The sequence below is a fragment of the Erinaceus europaeus genome, chromosome 9, assembly GCF_950295315.1.
Source record: "Erinaceus europaeus chromosome 9, mEriEur2.1, whole genome shotgun sequence".
NCBI classification, from domain to species: Eukaryota; Metazoa; Chordata; class Mammalia; order Eulipotyphla; family Erinaceidae; genus Erinaceus; species Erinaceus europaeus.
Genome location: NC_080170.1, coordinates 38937922 through 38952647, shown reverse-complemented (window position 1 = coordinate 38952647; position 14726 = coordinate 38937922). Strand labels below are relative to the sequence as shown.

General features: G+C 41.3%; 1 protein-coding gene across 5 annotated transcripts in view; it reads right to left on the bottom strand.

Annotated features, from left to right (window-relative positions):
* The window catches only part of DCAF8 (DDB1 and CUL4 associated factor 8), a 69773-nt gene that overhangs the window by 15402 nt on the left and 39645 nt on the right, over window positions 1–14726 (bottom strand). For all 5 annotated transcript variants that reach the window (XM_060197686.1, XM_060197683.1, XM_060197685.1 and 2 more), the window contains 2 exons: window positions 11461–11601; window positions 10425–10519 (listed from right to left, as the gene is read on the bottom strand). In XM_060197686.1, the coding sequence (XP_060053669.1) occupies window positions 10425–10519; window positions 11461–11601 (236 nt within the window). The remainder of the gene's footprint in view (window positions 1–10424; window positions 10520–11460; window positions 11602–14726) is intronic.

Sequence of the window (14726 nt, the reverse complement as noted above, 5' to 3'; positions counted from 1 at the left end):
TATTGATGTCATTGTTGTTGGATAGGACAGAGAGAAATGGAGAGAGGAGGGGAAGACAGAGAGGGGGAGAGAAAGACAGACACCTGCAGATCTGCTTCACAACCTGTGAAGCGACTCCCCTGCAGGTGGGGAGCCGGGGGCTCGAACCGGGATCTTTCTGCCGGTCCTTGCTTTGCGCCACCTGCGCTTAACCCTCTGTGCTACTGCCCGACTCCCGAAATTTACAATTTCTTAATCAAGTATGTTCCAGCAAAAATAAAATCTATAAATCAGACTAAGGATTCCATGTAAAAGTACCTCAAATTGGCTTCTAATGTCTGAAAGAATATCCCAACCACAGGTACAACTCTCTTCCTAAAATGTCAGTCAACTTTCCAGCTTCCAGGGACCTGGTTCTTGGAAATAGGCTAATAAAATTCCCCTCATGCCAATTTCACAGAGAAATGCCTCTGATTTAAGTGGTGTCCAGGCATCAGTTTGCATTTTCTGGTCATAATGATCCAAATTCACACTCAGTCTTCTACCTCATTCCCTTGCAACAAAAACTTTTTGAATGTTCTCAATTATACCCAGGCCTAAAGTTTGTAAGCCTCTAAGTCCTCCAATATCCCCATTTCACTTTTGGTCCCATCTAGCACTGCTTCCAACTCTATCCACTGTCAGCTATAAGGCAGAATTTCTGTCCTCATTGTTTACAATGTGCAGACTCTACTAAAAATCATTCGGTCTACCCAATGAGCCAGGCTCTGGTTTTATATGTCTCAACAGTGGCTGTCCCCAGAAGCTGATGAACCTCCATCAGAGCAGACCAAATTAACTCAAATCCTTTTCTGCATCTCGGTCCTCCTACCTCCCCCCCGCCGCCCCACACACACCCCTGACCACAGAATGTTCTGTCATCATCACAGACCCAGGGAATGTTAGAACTAGAAATGGAAGACATTATTCAGCTTAAGAGATGCAGTGATTTTTGCAGTTAGGCGCATAGGTAGCAGATCCTAGCCACCACTCTCCCAGTGTCTACCCATCTATCCATCCTCCTGGCAGAAGAACTCTCTTAGCTCCCAAGCTTTACTCTCCTGAAGGTTTAAGAAACCAGTATAACACCAATAAAAAAAAAGCTCACTTGGATAGTGTACTACTTTGCTATATGCATGAGCCAGGCACAAGCCTGGCTCCCACTGCACCAAAAAAAGCTTCAGTGCTACAGGGTTTGTTTTGTTTAACCAAAACCCTACTTAACTCTGGCTTACAGTAGTCCTGGGGAATGAATCTGAGACTTTGAATTCTAGGATCAAAGTTTTTGCATAACTACTATGGTATCTCATCTTCTCAGTGCTATGGTTGGGTTGCATTGGATCGGCCTTCTTGTGGTGCATCCCGTGAGTACCCATTCATTGGGGAAACTGACGATCCTTCCTAGCCGACTGAATCCACATGGATCCCAGTCACTTTCAAAGCCAGCAACAAGCAGCTCCTGACAGCTTTGCTGTTGACTGGCTACGGAAGAAGGGCAAACGGTAGAAGAAGTGCTATGGTTTCTTTATTCCTTCTTCTCTTTCTTTCTTTCTTTTTTATCTTTTATTTATTGGATAGAGACAGCCAGAAATTGAGAGGGAGGAGAGTAATAGAGAAGGACAGAGACTGAGAGACAGCTGCAATATTGCTTCACCACTTGCAATGCTTCCCGCTACAGGTGGGGACCGGGGGCTTAAACCAGGTTCTTGTGCACTGTAACATGTGCACTCAACAAGGTGTTCCACAACCTGGCCCCTCAGTCTGTCTATGAAAAAGTCAGCTAAGAGTGATAAGGCTCCTGAAATGACCAAAAAAGTAAAATAAAGAATCCAGGAGATTCTTTTTTCCCCAAGTCAAAAACATTTCCATTATTTAAGGAGCTTTTAAAATTCTTTCACTTCATACTTTTACACTTATCACTTTAAAAACGTAATAATCAGGGATTCAACTTCCGGAGGTAGAGCTACGAGCAGCAGACCGCTTTCTCTCCTCTCCTCTTCTCTCCCGGATCAACTAGGAATACCAAAGGAGACCACCCGGGACCGAAACAAGACAGGACAAGAATACAGGAACCCAGTAAATCACCAGTGAGTACAAACACTTGTGGCTGGTGACAGAGAGGAGAGAGGGGCCTAAGGAGAGATTAAGTGACTGCTAACAGTTCAGCAGTTTCTCAGTTGAGACACCACCTCCAGTCTGCTCCACCAACAAGGGGACAGCTTAAGGGAGGAGAGGACTCCCCAGAGACTCACCAAGTGCAACTCTGAGTCTCCATTGCTACTACCCTCAGAATCTGGAGCAGCGACAGGAAGGGACACCAGGGGACAGAGATCTAACCAGGAAACTCAGAAGACTTATACCTCGGTGGCATAGCTGAGGGGCTGTGAAAGTCTCTTTGGATAACCACTGGATTATCTCTGCCACACCCTGCTTTATCTCTTGGTCAGGAGTCAGTGATTAAGCTAAGAAGCCTATTGATAGTTTTAAAGCCCTCAGGCTCCCATAGCCTACAGGGAATGAAAAAAAAAAAGAGAAAGAGGCTTTTTTTTTATAATTTATTTCTTTATTGGGGAATTAATGTTTTACATTCAACAGTAAATACAATAGTTTGTACATGCATAACACTCCCCAGATTCCCATTTAACAATACAACCCCCATTATGTCATTCAGAAAGAGGCTTTTAAACCACTGAGCTCCAACTCAGGGATTGAAAAAACTGTTAACTTCCACCACTGTAAACCCTTTAATTAACTTACTTAGACACAAGTCAATCCAGGCAATAGTGATCAATAATTTGAAAAGTACTGATAAAGGGAGCTCATAACATAATATATAAAATGGTTAAAACAACAAGAAAAAATATTGGAGAATCGAACCAAGACAAGAGTCCAGCTAAAAGTCCTCCAGAGGGTGAAGCACAAAATAACGAGTTCAACATCCAAACATTAGATAAGGAAATAATAACAGGAGTGAGTAAAGAATTTTAAAAAATTGTAATCAGAAATGCAGGAACAACAAATGAGAATATGGAAGAAAATACTAATTATCTCATGGTTATAAGAGAGCTGAAAGCTGAAATCGCTGAGCTAAGAATGCAACTAGCTGAACAAGCTAAAACAGTATCAGAGCAGGGCAACAAAATAGATGAACTCCAGAAAACAGTAGAGGGCAGAGAGAATAGAATCTATGAGGCTGAAGACAGAATTAGCAAGATTGAGGATGAATTAGAGACAACTAAAAAAGAAGTAAGAGATCTCAAAAAGAGATTAAGAGATGCTGAAAACAATAACAGAGTCCTATGGGATGATTTCAAAAGAAACAATATACACATTATTGGCATACCAGAGGAAGAAAAGAAAGCATTTTCCAGGCCATAGTAGCTGAAAACTTCTCTAGTCTAGACAACATCAAAGACATAAAAATTCAAGAAGCCCAGAGGGTCCGAAACAGAATTAACCCAGACCTAAAGACACCAAGACATGTCATACTTAGAATGGAAAGGAATAAGGATAAAGAAAGGATCCTGAAGGCTGCAAGAGAAAAACAAAGAGTCACCTATAAAGGAAAACCCATAAGATTAGCAGCAGACTTATCCATACAAACACTACAGGCCAGAAGAGAATGGCAAGATATCTATTGAGTGCTCAATGAGAAAGGTTATCAGCCAAGAATACTATATCCTGCTAGGCTGTCATTCAGACTAGATGGAGGCATCAAAACCTTCTCAGACAAGCAACAGTTGAAGGAAGCAACCATCACCAAGCCTGCCCTGAAAAAAGTTCTGAAAGGTCTCCTATAAACAACCAGACCACCACAAACAGGACATATATCAAAACACTCTAAACTCTACAAGAATGGCGTTAAAATATCTTCAATCTCTGATATCAATAAATGTCAATGGCCTGAATTCACCTATTAAAAGACACAGAGTAGGAAGATGGATCAGAAAACACAACCCAACAATATGCTGTCTACAGGAAACCCACCTAACTCAACAAGACAAACACAGACTTAAAGTGAAAGGATGGAAAACTATCATTCAAGCCAATGTCCCACAAAAAAGGGCAGGAGCAGCTATTCTCATATCTGACATGATAGACTTTAAAATAGATAAGATTAAAAAAGATAGGAATGGACACTACTTAATGCTCAGAGGATCAGTCAATCAAGAGGACTTAACAATTATTAACATCTATGCACCCAATGAGAAGCCATCTAAATACATCAAACTTCTACTGAAAGAGCTACAGCAATATATTAATAGTAACACAATCATAGTAGGGGACTTCAACACTCCACTCTCTCAACTTGACAGATCATCCAGGCAGAAAATCAATAAAGACATAAGGGAGCTAAATGAAGAGATAGATAAACTAGAACTATTTGACATTTTCAGAGTCATTCATCCCAAGAAAATGGAATACACATTTTACTCAAATTCACATTCTCAAAGATAGACCATATATTAGGCCACAAAGACAGCATCAGCCAATTCAAGAGCATTGAAATCATCCTAAGCATCTTCTCAGACCACAGTGGAATTAAACTAACACTTAACAATCAACAAAAGATTAGTAACAGTCCCAAAATGTGGAAGCTCAACAGTACACTTCTTAACAACTTCTAGGTCAAAGAGGAAATCAATGAAGAAATCAAAATGTTTCGAGAGTTCAATGAAAATGAAGACACAAGCTATCAAAATATTTGGGACACAGCTAAAGCAGTCCTAAGAGGGAAGTTCATAGCTATACAAGCACACATTAGGAAACAAGAAAAAGCACAAATAAACAGCCTGATTGCACATCTTAAAGACCTAGAAGAAGAACAACAAAGGAATCCTAAAGCAACCAGAAGGACAGAAATCACTAAAGTTAGGGCAGCAATAAATAACATTGAGAATAAGAAAACCATACAAAAGATCAACGAAAGTAAATGTTGGTTCTTGGAAAGAGTAAACAAAATCGACAAACCTTTACCCAGACTCACAAAAAAAAAAAAAAAAGGGAGAAGACCCAAATAAATCGCATTGTAAATGAAAGAGGAGATATCACAACAGACATCGCAGAAATTCAGCATATCATGCGAGGCTTCTATGAACAACTATATGCCACCAAGCTAGAGAACCTGGAAGAAATGGACGATTTCCTAGATACCTACCAACTTCCAAAACTAAGTAAACAGGAAGTGGAAAACATGAACAGGCCCATCACAGCTAATGAAATTGAAACAGTTATCAAAAATCTCCCCAAAACTAAAAGTCCTGGACCAGATGGTTTTACAAATGAATTCTACAAAACCTTCAAAGAAGAATTAATACCTCTACTTTAAAAAGTCTTCCAGAAGATTGAAGACACTGGAATACTCCCTGGCAGCTTCTATGAAGCCAACATCACCCTGATACCAAAAGCAGACAGGGACACAACCAAAAAAGAGAACTACAGACCAATATCTCTGATGAACATAGATGCTAAAATATTCAACAAAATTCTAGCCAACCGGATACAGCAGTATATCAAAAAGATTGTTCATCATGACCAAGTGGGGTTTATCCCAGGCATGCAAGGTTGGTTTAATATACGTAAATCAATCAATGTGATCCATCACATCAACAAAAGCAAGACCAAAAACCACATGGTCATATCAATAGATGCAGAGAAAGCCTTTGACAAAATACAACATCCCTTTATGATCAAAACACTACAAAAAATGGGAATAGATGGAAAATTACTGAAGATAGTGGAGTCTATATATAGCAAACCTACAGCCAACATCATACTCAATGGTGAAAAACTGGAAGCATTTCCACTCAGATCAGGTACTAGACAGGGCTGCCCACTATCACCATTACTATTCAACATAGTGTTGGAAGTTCTTGCCATAGCAATCAGGCAGGAGCAAGGAATTAAAGGCATACAGATTGGAAGAGAAGAAGTCAAACTCTCCTTATTTGCAGATGACATGATAGTATACATGGAAAAACCTAAGGAATCCAGCAAGAAGCTTTTGGAAATCATCAGGCAATACAGTGAAGTGTCAAGCTATAAAATTAACATTCAAAAGTCAGTAGCATTCCTCTATGCAAACACTAAGTTAGAAGAAACTGAAATCCAGAAATCAATTCCTTTTACTATAACAACAAAAACAATAAAATATTTAGGAGTAAATCTAACCAAAGAAGTGAAAGACCTGTATACTGAAAATTATGAGTCACTACTCAAAGAAATTGAAAAAGACACAAAGAAGTGGAAAGATATTCCATGTTCATGGGTTGGAAGAATTAACATCATCAAAATGAATATATTACCCAGAGCCATCTACAAATTTAATGCTATCCCCATCAAGATCCCAAGCACATTTTTTAGAATAGAAAAAATGCTACTAATGTTTATCTGGAACCAGAAAAGACCTATAATTGCCAAAACAATCTTAAGAAAAAAGAACAGAACCGGAGGCATCACACTCCCAGATCTCAAACTGTATTATAGGGCCATTGCCATCAAAACTGCTTGGTACTGGAACATGAATAGACACACTGACCAGTGGAATAGAATTGAGAGCCCAGAAATGAGGCCCCACACGTATGGACATCTAATCTTTGACAAAGGGGCCCAGACTATTACATGGGGAAAGCAGAGTCTCTTCAACAAATGGTGTTGGAAACAATGGGTTGAAACATGCAGAAGAATGAAACTGAATCACTGTAGTTCACCGAATAGAAAAGTAAATTCCAAGTGGATCAAGGACTTGGATGTTAGACCAGAAACTATCAGATACTTAGAGGAAAATATTGACAGAACTCTTTTCCACATAAATTTTAAAGACATTTTCAATGAAACAAATCCAATTACAAAGAAGAGTAAGGCAAGTATAAACCTATGGGACTACATCAAATTAAAAAGCTTCTTCATAGCAAAAGAAACCACTACCCAAACCAAGAGACCCCTCACAGAATGGGAGAAGATCTTTATATGCCATACATCAGATAAGAGTTTAATAACCAACATATATAAAGAGCTTGCCAGACTCAACAACAAGACAACAAATAACCCCATCCAAAAATGGGGGGAGGACTTGGACAGAATAGTAACCACAGAAGAGATCCAAAAGGCTGAGAAACACATGAAAAAATGCTCCAAGTCTCTGATTGTCAGAGAAATGCAAATCAAGACAACAATGAGATATCACTTCACTCCTGTGAGAATGTCATATATCAGAAAAGGTAACAGCAGCAAATGCTGGAGAGGGTGTGGGGTCAAAGGAACCCTCCTGCACTGCTGGTGGGAATGTCAATTGGTCCAACCTCTGTGGAGAACAGTCTGGAGAACTCTCCGAAGGCTAGAAATGGACCTACCCTATGACCCTGCAGTTCCTCTCCTGGGGATATATCCTAAGGAACCCAACACATCCATCCAAAAAGATCTGTGTACACATATGTTCTTGGCAGCACAATTTGTAATAGCCAAAACCTAGATGCAACCCAGGTGTCCAACAACAGATGAGTGGCTGAGCAAGTTGTGGTATACATACACAATGGAATACTACTCAGCTGTAAAAAATGGTGACTTCACCGTTTTCAGCCGATCTTGGATGGACCTTGAAAAAATCATGTTGAGTGAAATAAGTCAGAAACAGAAGGATGAATATGGGATGATCTCACTCTCAGGCAGAAGTTGAAAAACAAGATCAGAAAAGAAAACACAAGTAGAACCTGAAATGGAATTGGCATACTGCACCCAAGTAAAAGGCTCTGGGGTGGGTGGGTGGGGAGAATACAGGTCCATGAAGAATGATAAATGACATAGTGGGGGTTGTATTGTTAAATGGGAAACTGGGGAATGTTATGCATGTACACACTATTGTATTTACTGTTGAATGTAAAACATTAATTCCCCAATAAAGAAATAAATTTTAAAAAAATTAAATTAAATTAAAAAAAAATGTAATAATCAGGGGCCAGGTGGTAGCACAGTGAGTTAAGCACATGTGGCGTGAAGCACAAGGACCAGTATAAGGATCCAGTTCGAGCCCCAGCCGCCACCTGCGGGGGGGAAGCAGGTCTGCAAGTGTCTATTTTTTTTTCCCCCTCCTCTCTGCATTTCTCTCTGTCCTATCCAACAACAACTGCAATGTCAACAATAACAACAACAAAGAAGGGCAATAAAAATGGGAAAAATGGCCTCCAGGAGCAGTGATTTCGTAGTGTAGGCAACAAGTCCCAGCGATAACCCTGGTAGCAAAAAAAAAAAAAAAAAAAAAAAAAGTATAATAATCATCCTTAGCCCAGGAGGTGGTGGTATAGTGGCTAGAGTATTGAACCTAAGAGCATGAGGCCCCAAGTTCTATCTCTAGCATCAAATGTGCCAGACTGGTGGTTTATTTTTCCCTCCTAACTTAGATTTTACTTGAATGCTATACAGATATGCAAACCCTAATGTAGTACTGATCTTCACATACAAATCTAAAACTGGTTCTAACTAACAAAACAATTCATACAACTGGTCTACAGAAGAGGGGGAGAGAAAAATAGACAAGGCTAAATAACTCAGTACACTGATGCCGCTCCCACATGCCACTGTTACAAATGAGGCAGGTATCTATCTGGTATAACATAGATCTCTCAAACACATTATAATATCAAAAGAAGAAAACTGTAGGGGAAAAAATATATAGGCATGTTTAAAACAGACATACAGTCAATTATCCCAGTTTAGAAGGGGAAAACCTGGATATATTAAGATATATGTAAAAATTCACAGAATGAGGGAGGCGGGCAGTAGCGCAGTGGATTAAGCACAGGTGGCGCAAAGCACAAGGACCGGTATAAGGATCCCAGTTTGAGATCCCAGTTCGAGCTCCCGGTTCCCCACCTGAAGGGGAGTCGCTGCACAAGCGGTGAAGCAGGTCTGTAGGTGTCTATCTTTCTCTCCCCGTCTTCCCCTCATCTCTCCATTTCTGTCCTATCCAACAATGACAGCATCAATAACAATAACTACAACAATAAAACAACGGGGCGGAGCCAGGCAGTTAAGTGCAGCAGGTTAAGCGCAGGTGGCGCAAAGTGCAACAACCTTTGTAAGGATCCTGGTTCAAGCCCCCTGCTTCACAAGTGGTGAAGCAGGTCTGCAGGTGTCTATCTTTCTCTCCCCCCATCTTCCCCTCCTCTCTCGATTTCTCTGAACTATCCAACAATATCAATAACAACAACTACAACAATAAAACAACAGGGGCGGAGTCGGGCAGTAAGTAGGTCTGCAGGTATATATCTTTCTCTCCCCGTCTTCCCCTCCTCTCTCCATTTCTCTCTGTCCTATGCAACAACAGCAGCAACAATAATAATATAATGACGACAACGATAAACAAAAAGGACAACAAAGGGGAAAAAAATGGTCTCCAGGAGCAATGGATTTGTGTTACAGGCACTGAGCCCCAGCAATAACCCTGGAGGCAAAAAAAAAAAAAAAAGCAAGATGTATTTACTATAAGAATTAATGAAAATGGGAAGAAACCAAGTAATTGTAACAGAAGCTGCAATATAATCAGTTCTAGCCATAGTAACAGTCATAAACACATTTATTGTGGCCAGGTGGTGGTGCACCTGGTTAAGTGCTTACATCACAGTGCACAAGGACCCAGGTTCAAGCCCCTGGTCCCCACCTGCAGGGGGAAAGCTTCATGAGTGATGAAGCAGGACTGCAGGTGCCTCTCTCTCCCTATCGCCCCCTTTCCTCTCAATTTCTCTCTGTCTCTATCCAATACTAAGTAAATAAATAAAACAAAAAAAATTTTTAAAAGAATTAAAATAAATAAAATAAACACATTTATTAATTATCCTTGGACACCAAAGAGAAAGATTCAGAGAGAGACCAGCTGATCATGCTCAGAATGAGGCTGAAGAATATAAAATTCAGAAAGGTTAGTACCTGATCCAAACAAGATATATTATTCTATCACATATTTGAGAAGGGTAAAATGTACTCCAGGACTTGAAAATGTACATAAGCATTAGCAATAATCCAAGTGAACTCTACTACCTCCTCAAATTCCTTCTGAAGATTTATCACTGAACTGCTTATGTGCTTCAATATGTAACCAAGGTGAGGATGACACAGACTCCTGTGTCTCTAAGCTGCTTGGTAGATTAATGTGCTTATGGGCAGGCTGAGAGGCAGTCAGGCACATAAAGAAAAGATGACAGGCTATGAAATCCAACTCCAACCTTTCAGAAGTGAAGGAAGACTGAACAGTACTTAACTGCAGAGAAACAAACAGCCACAAAGGATGGAATCAAATTCCTTCCACCTCAGCTGCATCTCATCATAGGCATTAGGGGCAAGTCTGCCAGCCCAGAGTGAGCATTACTGAGGACATGGATCTGATTCTGTGAAAATACTACTGCTATACTCACGAGGCTGGCCGGTCCTGTCTGAGGTCAATGGTGAAGACAACTGCGTCTTCACCTGCAGATAGGAACGTGCAGGGAGAGTCAGGTTCCAGGGCCAACTGGAGGAGAAAGGGAAGGATGAGGTTTCTAAAGATTCCATTAGAACTCATCTAGTTCCTTCCTCTGCCACGGGAAGGGCTATATTTGAAATGTCTCGCCCAGAGAAAAGTCTGCCCATTTTTGGTTATAAAATCCCAGGAAAGGAGGTAATTTAAACTCATTTTCTCTTGTTCTGTATGAATTATTTACAGTTTGTTTACCCTGTAGAAGCCAAACAGACAGGTGATATGCTGTTTCAACTAAGTCTCTAAGGGATTTGAGCAATGATATGAAAGGAAAACATCAACCGTGAAGGCTCATTCTCAAATAAATTAATTCTATGCCTGCATTGCTCTAGTCTCACCCTCTACATCTTAGTTCCTTCTAAAAATTATCTAGTCAGTAGGAGGTAAGCTTAAGAACTGAAGAAACAGGCAATTTTCACAGGTCCTGAACCATGTGGGCTGGACAAGGATGCTCCAAATGCACCTGTCTGTGCTCAGGGCTACAAGGAGGGGTTCCATCTTTCTGCTTGTCTGGAGGGCCACAGCTCCCACTGAGGTCAAGCTCCTCAACCTGACTAGCTGCCACCACCATTATTTGGCCTACATTCCCAGCTCTAAATAGGGCTTCCAGAAATAGTGCTGTCTGTGCACTGAGAGCTCTTGCATGTGAGTAACCGACCACTGACTGCCCCTACATTTACAAAATCAGCATTGCTTCTGAAGATCTCACAGGTCTCCAAATCACCTTTGGTTCAGTCCCAGGAATAGGCATGATCACTGACTACTAGCCTACTACTGACTACTAGACACTGATCACATACTAGCCTTTCTCAAAGTTAGAGGATTTTCTTTTCTCCCCTCATCTAGAAGTCTCAGATCTGAAAGGAGTGTAAGCAGGCGTTCACCACAAAGGTAGAGGTGCAGAGGCACTGCTGCCTCCAGACAGACTCACTCACCTTGTGTGATGCCCCCTCGTGTTGGGCCACACGTTTTGTGTTCTTGCAGCACTGTGTGGCAGACAGCTCTGCTACTCGAACCTGCCCGTCTCGGGCACACATGGCCAGAGTGGAGTCCCCACTATTCGGAAGGAACTTGGCCTGGGTGTTAACAATGAACAAAAGAACACACACACAGAGACACAAAAATTGAGGTGAATTTGAAAGGAAAAACAATAATGATAACCCCAACTCACTGCTTACTGTTGCTTGATGCTGGAAAAACAGCAGGTTGGCTAATGTCCCATTTCTTCCATGAGTCAAAGGGGAGAGGGAGAGGAAACATGTCTCTGCCAAATAAAAGCATCTCAGCTGGCGGTTCAAGGCAGAGCTCAAGTGGATAAGGACTATTCCCACTCAGATAATAATCTCTTGATTTAGAAAGCAAACATAAATTTGCTACAAAGGGGAGTCCCGCGGTAGCACAGCAGGTTAAGCGCATGTGGGGCAAAGCGCAAGGATGGCATAAGAATCCTGGTTCCAGCCCCCGGCTCCCCACCTGCAGGGGAGTCAATTCACAGGCAGAGGAGCAGGTCTGCAGGTGTCTATCTTTCTCTCTCCCTCTCTATCTTCCCCTCCTCTCTCCATTTCTCTCTGTCCTATCTAGCAACAACAACAATAATAAACAAATAAACAAAAACAAGGACAACAAAAGGGAAAATAAATAATTTTTTTTTTTAATTTGCTACAAAGGAGTAGGAAGCTAGAAGGAAAAGAAAAGGTGCTTAGGTGAACAGAGGGCTCTGAGGTCCAATTCCATCAGGACCCAGAGAAGGGGGGGAGACACTCAGGAAGTACTAGATGTGACTTAGAAAGGAAGAGAAGGAGTCGAACAGTAGCGTAGTGGGTTAAGCGCACCTGGTGCAAAGCACAAGGACCAGTGTAAGGATCCCGGTTCAAGCACCTAGCTCCCCACCTGCAGGGGAGTCGCTTCACAAGTGGTAAAGCAGGTCTGCAGGTGTCTATCTTTCTCTCCCCTTCTCTCTCCATTTCTTTCTGTCCTATCCAACAACAACGGCAACATTAATAATAACTACGATAAAATAACAAGGGCAACAAAAGGGATTAAATAAATAAATTTAAAAAGAAAGGAAGAGAAGGCAAGACCGAAGAAAAAAATGGGCAAATATATATAAATATATAATTATAGAAATAATAGTCAACCCACATCTGTGATCTTGAGAGAACTACTACAGTTTCAAATGGAGGGAATAGGGTACAGAGAACTCTGGTGGTGGATAAGGTATGGAATTATACACCTGTTATCTTATAATTTTGTAAACAATATTAAATCACTAATAACAAGAAAAAAAGGAAGGAAAGAAGGAAGAGGGGAGGGAGGAAGAAAAGGTGCTTAGGGATAAAAGGGTTGCACCTCCTCTATGCTGGGTGGGGATGGAGGGCATAACCTGAGAGAAACTAGCTCATAGCTATCAAATGCTTAGTAAGCATCAGTCTCAGTTTTAAATGTTTAGCTTCTATTGTTACTTAATCTTCATGATCTACTGTCATTGGCCATGCACTATAGATAAAAAAAACTGACAGTGGTCAGGGAAGTGGTACAGTGTGGAGAAAGCACTGGATTTTTAAAAAATTTTTTTACATTTATTTATTTATTTTCCCTTTTGTTGCCCTTGGTTTTTTGTTTGTTTGTTTGTTTAATTTCTTTATTGGGGAATTAATGTTTTACATTCAACAGTAAATATAATAGTTTGCACATGCATAACATTTCCCAGTTTTCCATTAACAATACAACCCCCACTAGGTCCTCTGTCATCCTTCTTGGATCTGTATTCTCCCCACCCACCCATCCCAGTCTTTTACTTTGGTGCAATACTCCAATTCTAGTTCAGGTTCTACTTGTGTTTTCTTTTCTGATCTTGTTTTTCAACTTCTGCCTGAGAGTGAGATCATCCCATATTCATCCTTCTGTTTCTTATTTCACTTAACATGAATTTTTCTTTTTTAATTTTCTTTTATGTATTTTCCCTTTTGTTGCCCTTGTTGTTTTTATTGTTGAAGTTATTACTGTTGTCATCATTGTTAGATAGGACAGAGAGAAATGGAGAGAGGAGGGGAAGACAGAGAGGGGGAGAGAAAGAGAGACACCTGCAGACCTGCTTCACCACCTGTGAATCGACTCCCCTGCAGGTGGGGAGCTGGGGGCTCGAACCGGGATCCTTATGCCGGTCCCTATGCTTCACGTGTGCTTAACCTGCTGTGCTACTGCCCGACTCCCTAACATGAATTTTTCAATGCCCATCCAAGATTGGCTGAAAACAATGAAGTCACCATTTTTCACAGCCGAGTAGTATTCCATTGTGTATATATACCACAACTCGCTCAGCCACTCATCTGTTGTTGGACACCTGGGTTGTTTCCAGGTATTGGCTATTACAAATTGTGCTGCCAAGAAGATATGTGTACACAGATCTTTTTGGATGGATGTGTTGGGTTCCTTAGGATATAGCCCTTGGTTTTTTTTTTATTGTTGTTATAGTTATTATTGTTGCTGTTATTGATGTCGTTGATTTTGGATAGGACAGAGAGAAATGGAGAGAGGAGGGGAAGACAGACGGGGAGAGAAATACAGGCACCTGAAGACCTGCTTTACCGCCTGTGAAGCGATTCCCCTGCAGGTGGGGAGCCAGGGGCTTGAACCAGGATCCTTACGCAAGTCCTTGTGCTTCACACCAGGTGCGCTTAACCCGTTGTGCTACTGCCCAACTCCCAAAAGCATTGGATTTATAAGCATGAGGTTCTGAGTTCAATCCCCAGCAGCACATGTGCCAGAATGCTGCTCTGGTTCTCTTTCTCTCTTTCCTCCTATCTCTCTAGCAAATAAATAAAACATTTTTTAAAATAGTAAGATAAACCAAGACAGAGGTTGTATTATGTGTTCAACCTCACATGGCTGGTTGAAGGAAGAGCTAGTATCTGAACCCAGCAGTCTGCCTTGGAGCCTCTGACCCTTTCCACATGTTCCTTCCAAGGAGGATTCAGGACTTGCTGATGAGCCCCTACCTGCAATAAGCTCCCTGCAGTCTCTATGCTCATGAAATGAAAGGTCCCTGGGTCTCTGGGTGTACTGAACTCCCAGAGGTCATGACAGAAGAAGGCAGGAGCAGTCCAGGTGTCGAACTCCTGCCAAGTTGTCCCTCACCCCCCACCCCCCTCACACACACAGACACACTGGTAAGCATCAAGGCAGTCCTACTGTCTCCACA